The 16,303-nt window shown below is 52.0% G+C and overlaps 2 protein-coding genes across 4 annotated transcripts in view; one reads left to right on the plus strand and one right to left on the minus strand.

Annotated features, from left to right (window-relative positions):
- Nucleotides 1-505: 505 nt before the first annotated feature.
- On the minus strand, nucleotides 506-5,353 carry IL2RG (interleukin 2 receptor subunit gamma). The gene is made up of 8 exons (XM_064463046.1): nucleotides 5,192-5,353; nucleotides 3,354-3,444; nucleotides 2,928-3,112; nucleotides 2,634-2,776; nucleotides 2,374-2,524; nucleotides 1,816-1,927; nucleotides 1,660-1,744; nucleotides 506-1,556 (listed from the first exon to the last, which is right to left on the minus strand). The coding sequence occupies exons 1-8, from the start codon at nucleotides 5,277-5,279 to the stop codon at nucleotides 1,353-1,355; spliced, it is 1,059 nt and encodes a 352-aa protein (XP_064319116.1). The 5' UTR covers nucleotides 5,280-5,353; the 3' UTR covers nucleotides 506-1,352.
- A 688-nt stretch (nucleotides 5,354-6,041) lies between these two features.
- Nucleotides 6,042-16,303, plus strand: part of MED12 (mediator complex subunit 12) — a 37,084-nt gene continuing 26,822 nt past the window's right edge. For all 3 annotated transcript variants that reach the window (XM_064463047.1, XM_064463048.1, XM_064463049.1), the window contains exons 1-10: nucleotides 6,042-6,359; nucleotides 6,726-6,830; nucleotides 7,677-7,868; nucleotides 9,600-9,759; nucleotides 11,067-11,242; nucleotides 11,520-11,630; nucleotides 12,166-12,420; nucleotides 14,580-14,726; nucleotides 15,018-15,117; nucleotides 15,564-15,700. In XM_064463047.1, coding sequence (XP_064319117.1) covers nucleotides 6,261-6,359; nucleotides 6,726-6,830; nucleotides 7,677-7,868; nucleotides 9,600-9,759; nucleotides 11,067-11,242; nucleotides 11,520-11,630; nucleotides 12,166-12,420; nucleotides 14,580-14,726; nucleotides 15,018-15,117; nucleotides 15,564-15,700 — 1,482 coding nt within the window. In that variant the 5' untranslated portion in view covers nucleotides 6,042-6,260. The remainder of the gene's footprint in view (nucleotides 6,360-6,725; nucleotides 6,831-7,676; nucleotides 7,869-9,599; nucleotides 9,760-11,066; nucleotides 11,243-11,519; nucleotides 11,631-12,165; nucleotides 12,421-14,579; nucleotides 14,727-15,017; nucleotides 15,118-15,563; nucleotides 15,701-16,303) is intronic.

Genomic DNA, 16,303 nt, shown 5'->3' on the forward strand with positions numbered 1-16,303 from the left:
GGCCTGCCAGCGTGGTAAACTGGGGACCCCCCACCTCACCCATTCCCACGCCACAGGGAGCCCGTGCAGCGTCCCACTGGACAAAGTGCTGGTGCTGCTGCCAAGACTGCAGGGAGCTGCAGCCCGTCAGCCAGGGCTTACTGGTGTCAGGGACCCCCACCATCCTCCTCAAGTAGGAGAGCAGCCATAGGATGGCGCGGTTGGCCAGAAAGTTCTGGTCATCCACAGGGAGAGTGGCGGTAGCTGAGGGCAGCAGGTGGCCCTGGCAGTGGCTGCAGAGGCCAAGCCTGCTGCCTGGCAAGGCCACAGCACATCCCCCCCAATGTGGGATGGCCAGGAGGGGACACATCCCCATGCTTGATGCAGATAAACATGCTTCCAGTGTGAGCCCAGGACAGTGGGGCTGGACCCCACCCCACAACATCTGCGAGGTCAGAGGTGGGTAGGGTGCGGAGCTCTGCCAGCACTTCCCCCTGACCCTGCAAGATGAGGCTGGACGAGCACCCAGTGCAGCAGAGCTTTATTGCAGCAGGAAACCCGGGGTGCAGGCGAAGGAGGGGTGAAGCCCTGGGGGGACAGCTGGGCTTGCTCGGTGCTCTGGAGGCAGCAGCCCCCAGGGCTGGGGGTGACACGGTGGCTTGGCCCCTCTGGCCCTTGGCACGCCTCAGCCCCAGAGCCCCTGTCAGTCAGGTGGCTCCTGCCCGCTCAGCCGCAGATGCCCCCTTGCCAGGACATGTCCCTGGGTGTGATTGTGGGCATGTTGCAGTAGGGAGGGAGGATGGACAAGTCCCCAGCAGCTCCAATGCACACCCAGTGCGGGGGCCCACAGGAGAGCGGTGTGGGAGCTCGTCAGCCCTCCCACGGCTCTGCTCCACCACAGCAACCCTGCGAAGGACCCTGCATGTGGCAGGACTTGTGGTCGGATGTCACCCTGCCCTTCTGGACACCCCAAGGACAGGGCAGGTGCTGGCACACTGTGCAGTGCACCCAGGATGGTCCAACAGACCCAGAGCAGCACCCGTTGCACTCAATGCACACGGAGCGCACAGTGCAACAAATAGTGCACTCGGGGTGTATGTGCTGCACCCCGTGCACCGTGCAGTGCACCCATTGCACTGCCCGGTGCACCCATTGCACTGCCCAGTGTACCCAGCACACCATGCTCACCCAGCACCCTGCAGTACAGCCGCCATGTCATGGGGGACTGAGGGTGGTCGTGGCAGGGAGCAGAGCTGAGGGTCTTTGGGCATTTGATTGAGGCAGGGTGGGAGTGGGAAGCAAGGCCTGGGGGGCAGTGAGGTTTTGGGTAGTGGAGGTGCGGAGCATGCAGTGTGCAGGAGTGCATGAGCGCATCACACTCCCACATAGCTGTTCTTGTATGGGCTGTGCTCACGGGGGGCGGCCAGGGTCCCAGCTGTCACAGGTGGTGGGTGGTTGCTGTTCTCCCAGAGGGGCTCATAGCTGTCCTTGGGGGGTAGCTCGCTCACGTAGCAGATGTTCTCACTGTAGTTGGGCTTGAAGCTCTCCACAACATCTTTGGGGACTCCGGCCCATTCCTCCAGGGAGCAGAGCAGGCATGAGAGGAGCCACCACCCAGCCTAGCCCCAACCCCAGGGGCAGGGGGTGAGCTCAGGGCAGTGGTGCCCACAGCCACCTTACCTGGAAGTTACCATTGTGGGTGATGAAGAGCTCATCGAAGTTCTTGCTGGGATTGGGGATTCGGGGCATGAGGATGACCCACACCCTGTATGGGAGAGACGTGTTGGAGGGGAAGAGCCACAGCGCTTGTGCCCCCCACCAGCCCCCCACACTCACCTTTCCATGCGCACCAGCAGGACAATAAGGACCAGCAAGAGCAGGCAGGAGGCAACGGGGATCAAGACCGTGTGGATCCAGAACCAGTGCTGCAGCTGCTCCTCCGTTGTGTCTGGAAAGAGCCACGGTGACATAGACCCCCAGCTGGTGTACTGCCACAGCAGTGGGGTGGGCATGCCGGTGGCCCTTTGTGGGTGGCTATGGGAGCTCGGCATTGTCCATGCCAGGGCTCAGCTGGGACTGGAGGAGGGAGAAGGGGTCCATCCCCAAGCCTTGCCACGCTGTCAGCACAATTGGCTGGTGACCCTGTCCTGGACCAGCTGTGTCAAAGCAGTCCTTCAGGGCTAAGAAACCCCTGGCAAAAATCAGCAGGTCCTGCTGACGAGGTGTTTGGCTTCCAAGGGGTCAATGCAGCTGTCTGCACCCCAGGCGCTCGGATGGATCTCGCCCCTACAGCTGCTGCCTCGGGCCAGTTTTCCACTTGCTTGGCCATCCCTTCCCTACTGAGCCCCACCATGCCCCAGCCTGTCCCATCCCGCCGCAGCACCTAGGACCTACTCTTGCTGCCCCAGACCACAGGGACACTCCACTCGCTCCAGAGCTGGGTGCTTCCACAGTAGCTGTTGATCTTGCTGCGTACGTAGAAGGTGTAATACTTTTCATAGTCCACGCTGGGGAAGGAGAAGACATCTCCTTTCACCTGGTGCTCCTGCAGAGAGATGTGGGCCATGCGATGAGGGCCAGCACTGCCTTGGAGGCTGGTGCCCAGCTTGTCCCTGGGTACAACCATGAGGGTGCTGCATCTGGGGGACTCTCACCGTCCAGCTGGTGTCCTTGTTGCTCTTGTACTTGACAGCATGCTCCAGGCACTGGGATTTGGGGTATGGAGAGGTCCAGGTCAGCTGCAGCTGGTTGCTGCTCACGTTGCGGATGGTCAGGTTGACAGGAGCCTCTGGTTTCACTGCAAGGCACAGGTGATGCCTGGTGAGTGCTGTCCCCACACACTGGTGGCCCTGCCACCAGCCGGGATGTGATGGGGCAGCCCTGCGGATCCACAGCCCCTCTCCTGCCCTACAGAAGCCCCACAGTGGGTGCCCCCCACCTCTCCATACCCAGGTCCTGCAGCTCCATGCGCTCACTGCGGATCTCCACGGTCTTGCCACCAAGGCTGGCATTGATGAGGACATGGAAAGGCTGGAACTGGATGATCTCGCTCTGGTTGAAGTGGCAGCCGATGCTGATGCCCTGGTCCTGGAGGTAGTGCCTGCACTCCACCACGGGGGACCTGTTCTCATACCTGTGCCACAGTGGGTTACTGGGACTCCCTGAGACCCTGCACACCCCAGCCCTCCCTGGGACCCCTCTCCCTGGTGCAACCCATCCCGCCTTTTCTGGAGACAGAGCCTCCCCCATTCTGGACTCAGAGAAGAGGAACAGGCTGATGCTGGGACCAGCAATGCTGGTGGCACTAGCCCCTTGCACAGGGACCTACCACTGGTCACCCTGCTGTGGGCTGGTTGTGGGGCAGGAGCACCTACCAGTAGTAGAGGGAGTAGTTGGTTGTGAGCGTCTCTCTGCTCCCCCACGTGCAGGTCATGTACTCCTCATTGAAAAGGACACACTCCACCCCTGCAAGGGACAGACACTGCTGGGCACCACAGTGGTGGGCGACTGTGCCAGGGCACGGGGGTGCACTGGGGAGACATGGCACATGCCAAGAGTTCCTTCATATCCCCCATCAGCCTTCCTCCATGTGAGCCAAACAAGCCCAGCTCTTCCTGGTGGAGGCAATGCCAAGCCCCCACCACCCTGTTCACACATGCCATGCGGTGATGCCTGGGCTGCTGGCAATGCCACATCTTCCTTCAAAGGACTGCTGGCCAAGCAGCCTCCTGCATCTGTGCCGTCATGTCCTCTTGCTCCAGATATGCTGTTTCACCCCAATTCCTCCATCTGCTCCCCTTAGTCACCCCATAGGTGCTGTTTGCAGCCCCTGGAACTGTGCGGCAGGACAGAAACCCCTCCCTGCCAACCTCATTTGCTTGTCCCATGAGAAATTTGGGGGTTTTCCAGGATTTGTGCCTAATGTCTCCATTCTGGCTAAATCCATCTGTTCATTCACTGTTACCCTTTTGGGTGCTTGCAGGTGCCCATGTGTCCCTGTGTCTGGGTGATGAGGGCTATGCTGGGATGTGCTTCTCACTTTGGCCCCTGCACCACAGGGCCAGGGGCTGAGCCCCGGCAGTTTGATCTCTGCAGGAAACACCATCGAGCCCTGGGAGGCCGAGCAGCTGCTCCCAGCACCCACAGCAGCTCCTCTGCCCCCTCCTTCCGATACGCTGTGCATGTCCTGGTCCTGCCCACACAGGTGGAGGCCACATCCTGGGCTGGCTGGGGGTGCAGGACCAGCAGGGCCGTGCTGGTCCTCACCACAGTCCACTCCAGCAGACTCTGGCATGGCTTGCTGCAGGACAAGTTCTTCTGATGGACTGAGGCGCCTTACAGAGCCCTTGCAGAGGCTCCCAGAAAATGGGATTTTTCCCCCTAAAAATCAGGCAATGGGACACCTGGTCTCTTCTGAGGTCCCAACTCATCAGCCACCACTGCAAGGGGCAGGAGAAAGCTGGGCTTTCCTGGGTTGTAATGTAACACAATGGAGGGCACCTTCCTGGCAGCCCAGGAAGTCCAGGGTTAGAGGGGCTGCGTTTCCACAGAGAGCTGTTTTTTTACTGACAGCTGGGGTGAGGGTGCTACATGGAAAGAGTAACCGCTGTCCCCCGTCCCCTGCCTGCGTGCAGCACTGCTGCCATGCCCGGGATGGAAAGGGTGGCAGGCACAGGTCCACCAGCCTGCCTGGTTGATGCATGGGGGCAGATAGGATCTGCACGTCACATCCTGCTGCTGCCCCCTGCCCCGGCCTGCCATGGGGGACCTGTATGGCCAGGGTCCCTCCTGTCAGCACTGCCTGCCGTGCCGGCAACCCCAGGGCTGGCAGAGCCACAGGGCTGGGAGCTGTGGGGCCAGTAGAGCCATGAGGCCAGGAGCCGCGGGGCCAGGAGAGCTACACAGCTGGTAGCCATGTGGCTGATGGTGCCAGCAATGCTCCAGCACTGAGACAGGAGCAAGGCCAAGGGGCTCCGTGGCACAGGCCAGCTCTCCCAGCAGCCCCACTGCAAGGGGCCATGTAGGTGCCAGGGGTCCCAGGGTGCATCAGGGGTCCCAGGGTCTCTGGTGCATGCCCCAGTGGCTCACCGGCCCACGCAGCCCTGCATCCTGTCCTCCTCACCCACCATAACCAGGGAGGAACATCCCCAGCCCAACCACCCATGGGGCACTGTGGCCTCCTGCCCGCCCTGGGGCCCATTTGTCCCCTTACCTGGGGGGCTGTGAGCAGCAGCAAGGTAGGGTCCCAGCCGGCAGAGGAAGAGGATAATGGGTGTGAAGAAGGCGCTGGGCACGGCCATGGCGGGTGCGTGCGAACAGCCTCTGCACACAGCCCACTACGCAAGGCTGCCGGCTTCCGCACCCGTGCTGCTTCCTGCCCCACGTCACTGCCTGCTGCCAAGGGGCCCACCCCACGCAGCACCCTATGGGTCACCCCAATGGGCTCACCACACTGGGGCCCCACTGGCGTGAGCTGTGGGGCCCCACAGCTCATCCCGCTGGAGCCCCACCACCCTTCCTGCTCAGGCCCCACGGCTCACCCCTCTGGGCCCCACCACCTGCCCCACTGGGACACCCTGGTGCCTCCTGCCATGTTCCCATGGCTCACCGCGCCATGCCACACGGCTCATCCCCACAGGCCTGCCCCCAGGAGCAGGGCCATTGTGGGAAGCCCGACCCACATCCTGACCATGGGGGTCTCGGGCTGAGTCCCTGAGAACTGCACAGAACTGGGAGTCGCTGTGGCAGCCCCAGGGGGCAGCTACAGGGAGATGGTCACAGAGGGGCTCATGGGGCCAGTTGTTGGGAGTTGGGGGGCAGTTATGGGAGGTGGTCGCGGGGGCTAGTGATGGTGCCACCGATGGGGGTAGTGACGACCATGGGCGCAGCGATGGGGGTGTGGGCGGGGGGACGACGGAGGCAGCGAGGGCGGCGCTCAGGTGACGAGGCAGGCAGCCGGCGGGTGCGAAGGCGGCGCGGTCACGCAGCGCCTCCGCTAGGGGGCGCCGCACGGCCCTCCCCGGGACGCCCCGTCCGTTTTCGACACTTTACGCCTGCGCTCGGCGCGGGCTCGGGCCTCTCGCGGCGGCGCTCGGAACTCTTCGTCTTTCCTCGGCCCGGCCTCGGGACGCTCCGGCTCCCCTCGGCGCCGCCCGTGACAGCGTCGCGTCGCTCGGGCCTCTCCGGCGGCGCTCGGGGGGCCCCGGCGCAAGGCGCAGGCGCGGGCGGCCGCGGCGGTCCTTGTTGTGGCCCGGCCGCCTCTGCCCGTCGGCCGGCGCGGGATGGCGGCCTTCGGCGTCCTCAGCTACGAGCACCGCCCGCTCAAGCGCCCGCGCCTCGGTCCACCCGACGTCTACCCGCAGGACCCCAAGCAGAAGGAGGTGCGGGGGCTGGGCGTGTGGGGGGACGCGGGGTGCGTAGCGGCCGTGCCGGGTCTTGCCGTGAGGAGGCCGCGGGGGTGCGCCGGGAGCCCCCGGGGTGGGGGGCACTGCGTCCCCACGGTGGCTGGGCGTGAGGGGCTCGTCCCGCCGGGCCCCCGGGTTGGGTCGGGGGGGCTGGCCGAGGGACCCGCGGTTCCTGTGTCCCAGCGCTTGCCTGGGCGCTGCCTGGCCGCGATGGCCTGGGGAGGCCGGCTGGGGCTCGCCGGGCCCTCGCCTTGCCCTGTCCCCGCGCTGGCTGAGCGGCCGTGGCGGGCGTTTGGAGTGGAGGGGCCTTGCCGGGCCCTGCTGAGTGTCCTTCCCCCGCAGGATGAGCTGACTGCTCTGAACGTCAAACAAGGCTTCAATAACCAACCGGCGGTCTCGGGGGATGAGCACGGCAGTGCCAAAAATGTCAATTTCAACCCAGCAAAGGTGAGACCCATTGGACTGCGGGGGTGGGGGTGGGGGGTGCAGGGCCTGGTGCCTTTACGGGCCCACTGCCGGGCCCTGGACAGTCCTGGGTCTCATTCCTTCCCTGGGACCAGAACCAGGAGACACTTACCTATGGGATGAGTGTTTTATGACCTAACACTTTGTCCCTGGAGAATCAAAGTTCTACGTTCTTTTGAAACTGTGTTGTATCTCTGAGAGAGCAGGTTCTTGTCTTGCTCCATGCAGCTTACGGGCAGGTCTGTATCTGCAATGTCTGTTAAGCCAGCATCTAGAACTCCTTATGTTCTGCAATTAAAGCAGAAGACTAGGGTACCAGAAGCCAGAAACTTCTTCTTACTGGTTTGGTTACATTATGGCCATAGTAGAAGAGAAATAAGATTTCTTGAAGTATTTGGCAATTTAAACATGGGAATTATATAATGGGCTTCAATGCCATTTTTCCAATCTCTAAAATCAAAATGTCCTGTTGTCAGGGAGGCCAGGAAGTTAACTAGAAATGACCTGGGATGGAAGGCAATCAATAAGCACAGTATATTTGTTTTCCTTGGCTGACGTCAGTCCAAGAAGCCTTCTGTCTGGTTTGACAAGTATTTATAAGGAGATATGCCTGTCTTTAGCTTGAGTCCCTGCTTGGTTATTATTTGAGTTGTCTAGAAGCATTCCTCATTGCACATATAACAAAGGGAATTATTGGCAGGCTTTTTGTGTGTCAAAAGTTGATACTGGTGAGACTTCTGGTAGGAATGATAAATGAGATTTTAAGCACATAGAATAGATCTTTGACCTGTGAATTGTAATTCATCCTTTTTTTTTCTTTTTCTCCAGATCAGTTCAAATTTTAGCAGTATTATTGCAGAAAAGCTGCGGTGCAATACACTGCCTGACACGGGAAGACGGAAACCCCAGGTGAATCAGAAGGATAACTTTTGGCTGGTGACAGCGCGTTCTCAGAGTGCCATAAACAACTGGTTCACAGATCTGGCTGGAACTAAACCCCTCACTCATCTTGCTAAGAAGGTATGTTACAGAGGGGCTGCCTGGCAGGACAGAGCATTTAATCTATGCTTGTTACTGAAATGTTTGTGTAGTAGAAGGTTTTCACTATTTGGAGAAGTTTCTGCTCTCTACATTTCTTGAAGCTTTCAGCTTGATGAGTGTATCCAGGATTTGTAGTGCACTGGCTGTAGTTGTCTCCACTCAAAGAGCTGGTCCTTTGTCTGTCGTTTGGAGGTTGTGTTCAACTTTGCCTTTTGGCTTTTATGATATGACTGATTTATTTTAAGGCTTGGATGTTTTTCAGAAGAGCTGCCATTGTTGGTTTTGGTCTGTTGTTTAGACTAGGACCAATCCTATTGTGGAGGGTTTTTCAAGTTCTCAAAAGTCACGCTGAGAATTACTGGAAATAATCAGCTGAGGGACTTCCCAGACTTCTGTTGCAGTGACACATGTTTCTGGTTTTAAGCTGAGAAAAGTATGTGTATTGTAGCTTGGTCTCAGCCAGGCTAGAGCATTTCTGTGCCCTGGGGTCTAGGGCTAGATATTTCCACGGTAGCCTTGAATTCTGTAGAGTATGAAAGAAGAAAGAAGAGTCTTACTCTGCCATTTTATTGGGCCCAATAGAAGGGGAGCTAACTCTCCATCAGGGTGTGCCTATAAACATGGAACTCGGGAATCTAGCATGCATTGTGGAAAAACATAACACCCGCTTGCAAAATGGTAGCAGAGCATGTAGACTAGAAGCTGGAGTTTGTCTGGTCCTTGGTGTTCTGAGTTGCTTTTGGGGGAAAAGCAAGTAATTGGATTTTTCCAGAGTCTTGTCTGTTTATAAACTTAGTCCTTGTGTCCTCCTTTGCATGTTGGCTGTCAGTTTCCTGAGGTCATTGTGAAAGCTTTAACCTTTCAAGGCCTTCCCTAGTTTCCTGTAATGGGCTTCATCAGTTTTCATGGGCTTAGACATGAAAGCAGCGACTGTTGGTAGCTGAGTCTTTGAAACATCAGAGAATAACTGGGAAGAAACGTAGCAAGTAAGCAACTGAACCATCAGTAGTTGAGGGACTTTGAGATACCTACCAAGTGGACCTGTTCTCTGTGAATTTGTGTCATTCCTCTGTGAACACATCCATGCTTTTGCTCTCGTGTGGAAATAAGCCCCACAGCTGTACTTTTTCCTGTGATGTGCTATTGCTTTCTTGTGTGCAGATCTGCTGTCTGATGATTTCACTGGTATCCTCCCATGTTGTATCTTGAATTTTGAATCTTGGATTAATTAATTCTTCCCTACTATGGTACTCAGTCCCTGTTTCCTCACAGTCTTCTGTTGGCTACTCATGATATTATGAGACTTTTGTAACCTCTCTGGTTTTTGACGAAATAGAGAGTCCTGTCTTCAGTCTGTATAGTAGATACTCTGTGTTTCTGACTCAGTTCTTAGCCTGTACCTTTTGTAGTTGTTTATATCCTCAGAGCTGTTTGCAGGATTCAGGGTGTGGATATACAGCAATGTAATTATGTTTTCTGTCTTATTTCAATTTGTTTTGTTTCTGTTTATACTGAAATGCGGTACTGGTACTGTTGCTTTCTGACCAGAGGTGAATTCTTGCGGTAGGTTTTTTGAGATAAAGAGCAACACAATACCTTTTCCCTTTTTACATTTTTCACAGCTTGCAGCACCCACAGTGTGTGTAGTTGCTTTGGAATGGTTCCCATCTAAGTCCTTCATTGCAATTCTCCCTCTCAATTCTGTTACAGGTGCCCATCTTTAGCAAGAAGGAAGAAGTCTTTGGTTATTTGGCAAAATACACTGTTCCAGTAATGAGAGCAGCCTGGCTCATAAAAATGACTTGTGCCTATTATGCTGCCATCACGGAAACCAAGGTGAAAAAGCGTCATGTCATTGATCCCTTCATTGGTAAGCACTTTGTGTGGTTTTGTCCATCCCAGATGTTTCCTTCTCAGCCTGCTCTTGAAATTTAAGAGGTAGCCTGGAAATCTATATAAACTTGTTTCCTGCTGGTAAGTCCTAGTGCTCTGACATGCAAATTGTCTAAAACAACAGGACCCACCTGTGAGAGTACACTGTTGAAAAACAAGTCTTAGCAGCCACAAATACTTCCTGAGAGCCTACCTCTTCTTTCTCCCTGTTAAGTTCTACTGTACTCCTCTGCTATATAACCTGTTTTTTTTTCTTACCCTACAAAGACTGTAAATGTTATAATTTAGCGATGACTGATTAGCGTCTTCTCAAGTAAGTATGTTTCCCAGAGAATTTTTGTATGTTATTCCCTGTTTGTGTTTCCAATTTCATTAAGCCTTACTGGATCACATATCTAACACCCTTTGCATCCAGGCCTGCTCCAGATTACTGCAGTTTAGGAGATCTCCCCTAGCTGTTTTCTGGTTTGTATGGCTGTGACTACAGGACCTGACCACACTCCTTTTAAAGAGCAGTATTATTAGCTGAAGCCCATGGATTTTTTTTCCCTTCTTGTTTACCTTTGGTATAAAAATTATACAGGCTTCTTAGCTATATTTCTAGAGGTTGATTGGTTTATTAGATGTATTTATTCATTTACTTTCCTGTTTCTTTGGTGTTTGTCCTACTGCTGACCCTGTAAATGTTGTTTGTTTCACATTCTTGCATATTTTGCCTTGGGTTTTGCCATCTGCATTGTCCCAGAGGAGTGTAATCGTGCTGTCACTTTATGTATTGAGTTTGTCTCTTATACAGTTAGGTTTTAGTAAAAACAATTCTTTAAAAAAATTGTTCATCATGGCTTTGCACTGATAGCTGAAAGATATTAAGAACAAGTTCAGAGTTGAAGTGTTTCCAGTGTTTCTGCTGTCTGTCAGATTATTGAGGATTCTAAATCAGTCTGGCCTAACACCGCTCCCCACTGGAAAGCTTCTCTCTGCCTGCTGATTTTCAACAACTGCGGTTGAGGAATCTTTTTTCCCAACTTTTCTTGTGCAAAGTAACCCTGACCCCCAAACACAGAAGTCTTTCCCCTTGTTCCCTGCTTCTGTGGATGCCTCTTTCCCCCTATCAACCCCAGGCCACAAGCAAAGCTAATATTTGGCACTTACTTCTCTTTCTTTGTCTTTCTATCCTTTTCAAATGACAGGAGCTTTTTTGGGTTTCCACCTGTGCAGCAGCCTCGTTCCTTACTGCTGCTGTTTACCACAGCACTCATTGCTGACCTGTTTCCTCTTCTCCAGAATGGACACAGATCATCACCAAGTACCTGTCAGAGCAGCTGCAGAAAATTGCGGAGTTCTATAGACAGCTCCCAGGGCAAGGCTGTGGTTCACCGTCTGGGCCAATGCCCCAAGAGGTGGAACAAGCTTTGAAGCAGTGGGACTACAATGAGAAGCTAGCTATGTTCATGTTCCAGGTGAGGGACTGAAGGGGGCTGCTGGGTGGGTGCATAGCAGAGGAGGGCTAGGGAAAGTGGATGCAAAGTGATTTGCAGAATATTCTCTTTCTGTGAATAGGCCATTAGGGCTGGATGCATTTTTGAGCTCAATAGTGTAACAGGGGTAGTACAGAACTGTGCAAACTTCTAGAATTATTTCCACTGTTAGAAAGCAAGCAGCTGCTGCTGCTCTGCCTTTCCTTAGTGGATGGCGCTTCAGCTTTTGTCTGTTTGCTCTGCCTTTATCTGTGTGCAGGATGGCATGCTGGACCGGCATGAATTCCTGACGTGGGTCCTTGAGTGCTTTGAGAAGATACGGTCAGGAGAAGATGAATTTCTGAAAATGCTCCTACCCCTGCTGCTGCGGGTGAGAAATATGTACCCAGCTTGCTTCAGGAGAGCACTGACTTCCACTGTTGTCAGTCCTATTGCCTAAGGGAGGATGAGCTATTTTGCACTGAGAACACTAGGGAGTGTCCCTCTGAGCATCCTTCGTAGCTCATACAAGGATACCTTTTCTGTCCTGCTCTCTTCTGTTTCTTTCACCTTTACCCTGTTTCCCTGCACTGGACTTGGTAATCCCTGCCCGTGTCATAGCTGTGATAGTTGGACTCATTGTGCGCCCCTTCATGGGAACTGCTTTTCTTTCTGTTGCAACAGATTCTAGGCAGACCTCTGAAGTACTGGGAAGGCTGGGATTTTGATAAATGAAGTCATTGCTATTGAGCATTTGAAGGGTTTTTTGATGCTTAGTAGCCAGTGGGTGGTGGATGGTGCTAAGGAGCTCTCTGTAAAAAGGGACTCTCTCTACAAGGCAGTGCCACACAGTATATTACTTTGGGAGGGTCAAGGGTTTCTCTTGTGTTGCTTGTAACAAGGATGTTTTCCCCTCTTCCCTACAGTACTCTGGAGAGTTTGTGCAGTCTGCATACCTGTCCAGACGTTTGGCCTACTTCTGCACCCGCAGGCTTGCTATGCAACTGGATGGTGCTGGTGGGCACCCACCCCACATCCTGTCTGCCCAGACAGGGAACACTCTTCCTTCAACTCCCACTCCTCAACCAGCTGCAGGGAATCCTCCTCCCAGCCCTTTCAGTGACTTACTGCTTTGCCCTCAGCACCGGCCAGTGGTATATGGACTCAGCTGCATCCTCCAAGTAGGTTTGAGTAGTGGTTGGTGATAGTAGGGTCAACAGGGACAGTTTACATTATATGCCATCCCAGAAAAATCATTGTGGTCTGAGTCAGCAACTTCCTGAGTACAGAAATATCAAACCATGATTGTTAAAGGGTAGGTCTTTGCTGATGTGTTACAGAGCTTTCATACCAGACATCAGTGCTGTAGCAGTGCCCTTGACTGACTTGCATAAGAAAAATGGATTGGAATAGAGCCATTTGCTCTATTCACAGGTGCCTCAGAAGGCTGGGAAGGCTTTACAGAAGATGGGATGAGAAAAAAGGGTTATTTCATCTTGCGTACGTCAGTAACAAGTTGTCATCTAGGAAAGGAAATTATGCCAGAAATGAGAGTGCTTTGTAATTTTGTGAGCTTTTGAAAACAAACAACCCCTCATAAGAAAAAAACCCACCTCCACAGAACAAAAAAAATCCAAACCAAAGAACCAGCACACACAAAACCCAACCCCCCACACTTCTTGATGGAAGAACTTTAATGGTTTAGGCAGACCAAGCTCCTCATGAATGGCAGCAGGCTGTGAAAAGGAACAACTCTAAACTCGTAATTTTGTACTTGGCATTGATTAAACCTTACCTGTGGTAAAAGGACAAGGTTGCTGAAGCCTTATTGATAGATGTTTGAAGGGCAAATGCTGTTGCATCACTGTGGGGCTCAGTCCCTGCTGCCCTTTTGAGTTCTGTTTGGTGTGTGTGTTCATGGCTGTGTTTTTCTCCTTCAGGGGAAGAGTGACTAGGTCAGGTGGGTTCCTGCAGAAGGAGTGGAGGTTGTCCCTTCCAGGGGAGGAAAGGAGCATGTTAAAGCAGAGGAGATTCCAAAGAGTGCAGGATGGAGCAGGAGGTAGAGAGAAAGAGATCACAGAGCTTGGGAACCTGCAGCTCAACAGAGAAACTTGAGATCAAGGAGCCCTGACAGGATCAAGAAGAAGCCAACCAGCTCTGATGTAGGGTAGAAAGAAAATTCCTAGGGTACAGCTGGCTGGAAGTCAGGATCTGTCTTCAAGGGCTAGAGAGTAATGTGGGGATTATAAATCACCCCTTTGTATTTCTAGTAAGTCTTTCATGGTAACTTCCAGTTTAAAAAGTTTATGTTTTTTTTTTTCTAGTTTCTGTGTGATAAAGCATGTATTTTTGAATACAAAAATCCTTTGTTTGGGGTGCTTACTTTAGGGAAGATACGTGAGCATATGCACCTCAAAGATTGGGCTGATTTGGGGTTTTGAACACAACCGGCTTAAAAACTTCAAATTCGTTAATGATGGTCTGATCTTTTGTAGTATGTCTCAGAATAGCTCTTCTGGTAGATCATCTTCTGACCTGCAGATAGTAGATAAGACTAAGGCAGAATAAGATCTAGTGGTTGGAAGTTGGAGCTGGGTAAAGTCAGGCTGGAAACAGACGCATTTCTAACAGTGTGCATAATTAATCTTTGCTCAAATGTTCTTGAGATATGTTGGATTCTTTGGTGTGAGTGTTTAAAGCAGTCGTCTTAATGTCTAGCTCCTTGTAAGCCAGAAGCTGTAGGGCTGTATCCTAGGAATTGTTCAGTGAAGTTTTGTCTGTGTTTGTGTGGGTGTCTGTACAAGATCATAAAAGAATGAAAAAGCATATATAATACTATTGTTAGTATAATAATCACTATAATCATACTTGTAATTATTAAATAATATAGTATAATGAATTTGGATTCCTATTTCTTTTCACACTTTACTCTTGATGAGGACTGTAAGTAATGCTGATCCTGGACCAGAAGGGTTGGATTGTGTATTGACAGTGTGAGTTGTAGAAAATAATTCCGTTCAGAAGCAGCAGGGAGCTCTGCAGCAACATGTTGCTGCGTTTGGGTAGCATAGAACTCTGATCTTGGCTTCCTAAGTGAAGGAAGGCAAGAAACTCAGTGGAGCAAACATACTAGTTTACTCCTTTCTACTCTAATATGGTCTTCAGCCCAAAGACTCTTTCAGAGCTTAGAACAAAAAATCCCCGAACAGTAAACATGTATACAGGATGGTGAATGCCAGGGCAGTAGGATAAAGGAGTGGTTATTTCTGTAGGAAGTAATCTAACTTAATTGTTTTGACCTTAATTTGCTCAATGATACTGACTTCTCTGTCTGTTGCAGAGTATAATTTTGTGTTGCCCAAGTGCCCTTGTGTGGCATTACTCATTGACTGATAGCAGGATAAAGACTGGCTCTCCACTGGACCACCTGCCTATAGCCCCATCCAACTTGCCCATGCCAGGAGGGAATTCAGCCTTTACACAGCAGGTGAGCAGTCTTCAAAAAAGGGAGCTATTCTGGTCCAGGATAATAGCGGTATCTTAGCAGTTTCAGGATTTTCTTTTCATGTTGTGCCATAAGCAGAGCTGAAGGTGCTGTCTCACTCGGAAGGAATTAACTGCTCCTATTCTGCTGTAAGCAAGACAGTGATGTCCTTGGAAGACAGGCTAAATCTAACTTTGAGTAGAATTACTGTCATGCTCTTTGTTTTCTGATAATTTTGTACACAGGACTTCTAAGGCATCCTTTTGTATGTTTACACAAGTCCATTGCTTTTAGGTTCGGGCAAAGCTGCGTGAAATTGAGCAGCAGATAAAGGAACGTGGCCAGGCTGTGGAGGTTCGCTGGTCATTTGACAAGTGCCAGGAAACCACAGCAGGTAACTTGCTGTAGGTTAAAGTTTTTCTCCCCGTTTCACATGTTACCCTGAGAAACTTCCTGTCTGGCTATTTTCTTTGATTTTTCCTATTTGCTGCCATTGGTGTTAACTGTCAGCAGTGAAAAAACCCATATAGCTCTTTTTCTTTCCAGTGCAAAATCTTGTATGCGTCTGTTTCCCCAGGTGTAGGGGGAGTTTCTGTTGCTGAAGCTGGAAAAGCATACCAGAGAACTATACTCTTGTATATATGCCATATTCTGATGCTTTCCCCTAACATCTGCTGTTGGCTGCTGTGAGAGTCAGGATACTAAGCTAGGTGGACTCTTGTCTGACTAGTACAGCTTTCCTTGGGCAGTCTCCTGAGCAATGAGCTCACGGAATCTTTTGCTCCGAAGTCTGTTGTACTGGTTGCCAAATATGCATTTCTCTTCTCTGTTCTTTTCTAGGTTTCACTATTGGCCGTGTCTTGCACACTTTAGAAGTTCTGGACAGTCACAGCTTTGAAAGATCTGACTTCAGCAACTCTTTGGATTCCTTGTACAACAGGATATTTGGGCTGGGTCCAACCAAGGACAGTCATGAGGTACCTTGGAACTTTGCTGCTGGGCCCCTGGTCTTGGACACGGCTATGTTCTTGTTTATATTCTGTGGTTACTGTCCTCTGTCTGCAGAGAGCTGACTGGATACTGGCCTTTGGCCATGAGGTGTGGTCTCCATGGAAAAGGATTTCGTGCAGCCTTAAGTTAGGGAGGTACTAAAGTGAGAAGGGGGGGGTCTGTGCTCTGGGAAGTCTATGCTAACAAATGTGTATAAGCTTGCGAGAGTCTGCACAGCTAACTGAGGAGAGTGTCCTGATGGAAGACGTCAGTTCAGATAGCAGATTGATGATAAAGACTTGTTACATGTCTGAGAGAAGTAAATGCTAGCCTTGCCAAATTCTGGGCCGACAGCTGCTGCCTGGGAGTCTGGGAGCTCACGGTTCAAGTTCCTCTTAGCCTGGGAGGTGACATATTTATGATGTGTAGGACCGTAGTGCAACCAGTACTGCATTGGTTCCTGAAAGTGAGCTGCAGGACTGGTAGTTTGCATACTTTATGTAATGTTCTCAAAAAGCGTTTCAGTCTGTGCTAAGATTAGCACTGCATAGATGCGCTGCTGGAAGAGGTGTGATTTTTCTGAAGCAAAG

This window comes from Phalacrocorax carbo, chromosome 11 (genome assembly GCF_963921805.1).
Source record: "Phalacrocorax carbo chromosome 11, bPhaCar2.1, whole genome shotgun sequence".
NCBI classification, from domain to species: Eukaryota; Metazoa; Chordata; class Aves; order Suliformes; family Phalacrocoracidae; genus Phalacrocorax; species Phalacrocorax carbo.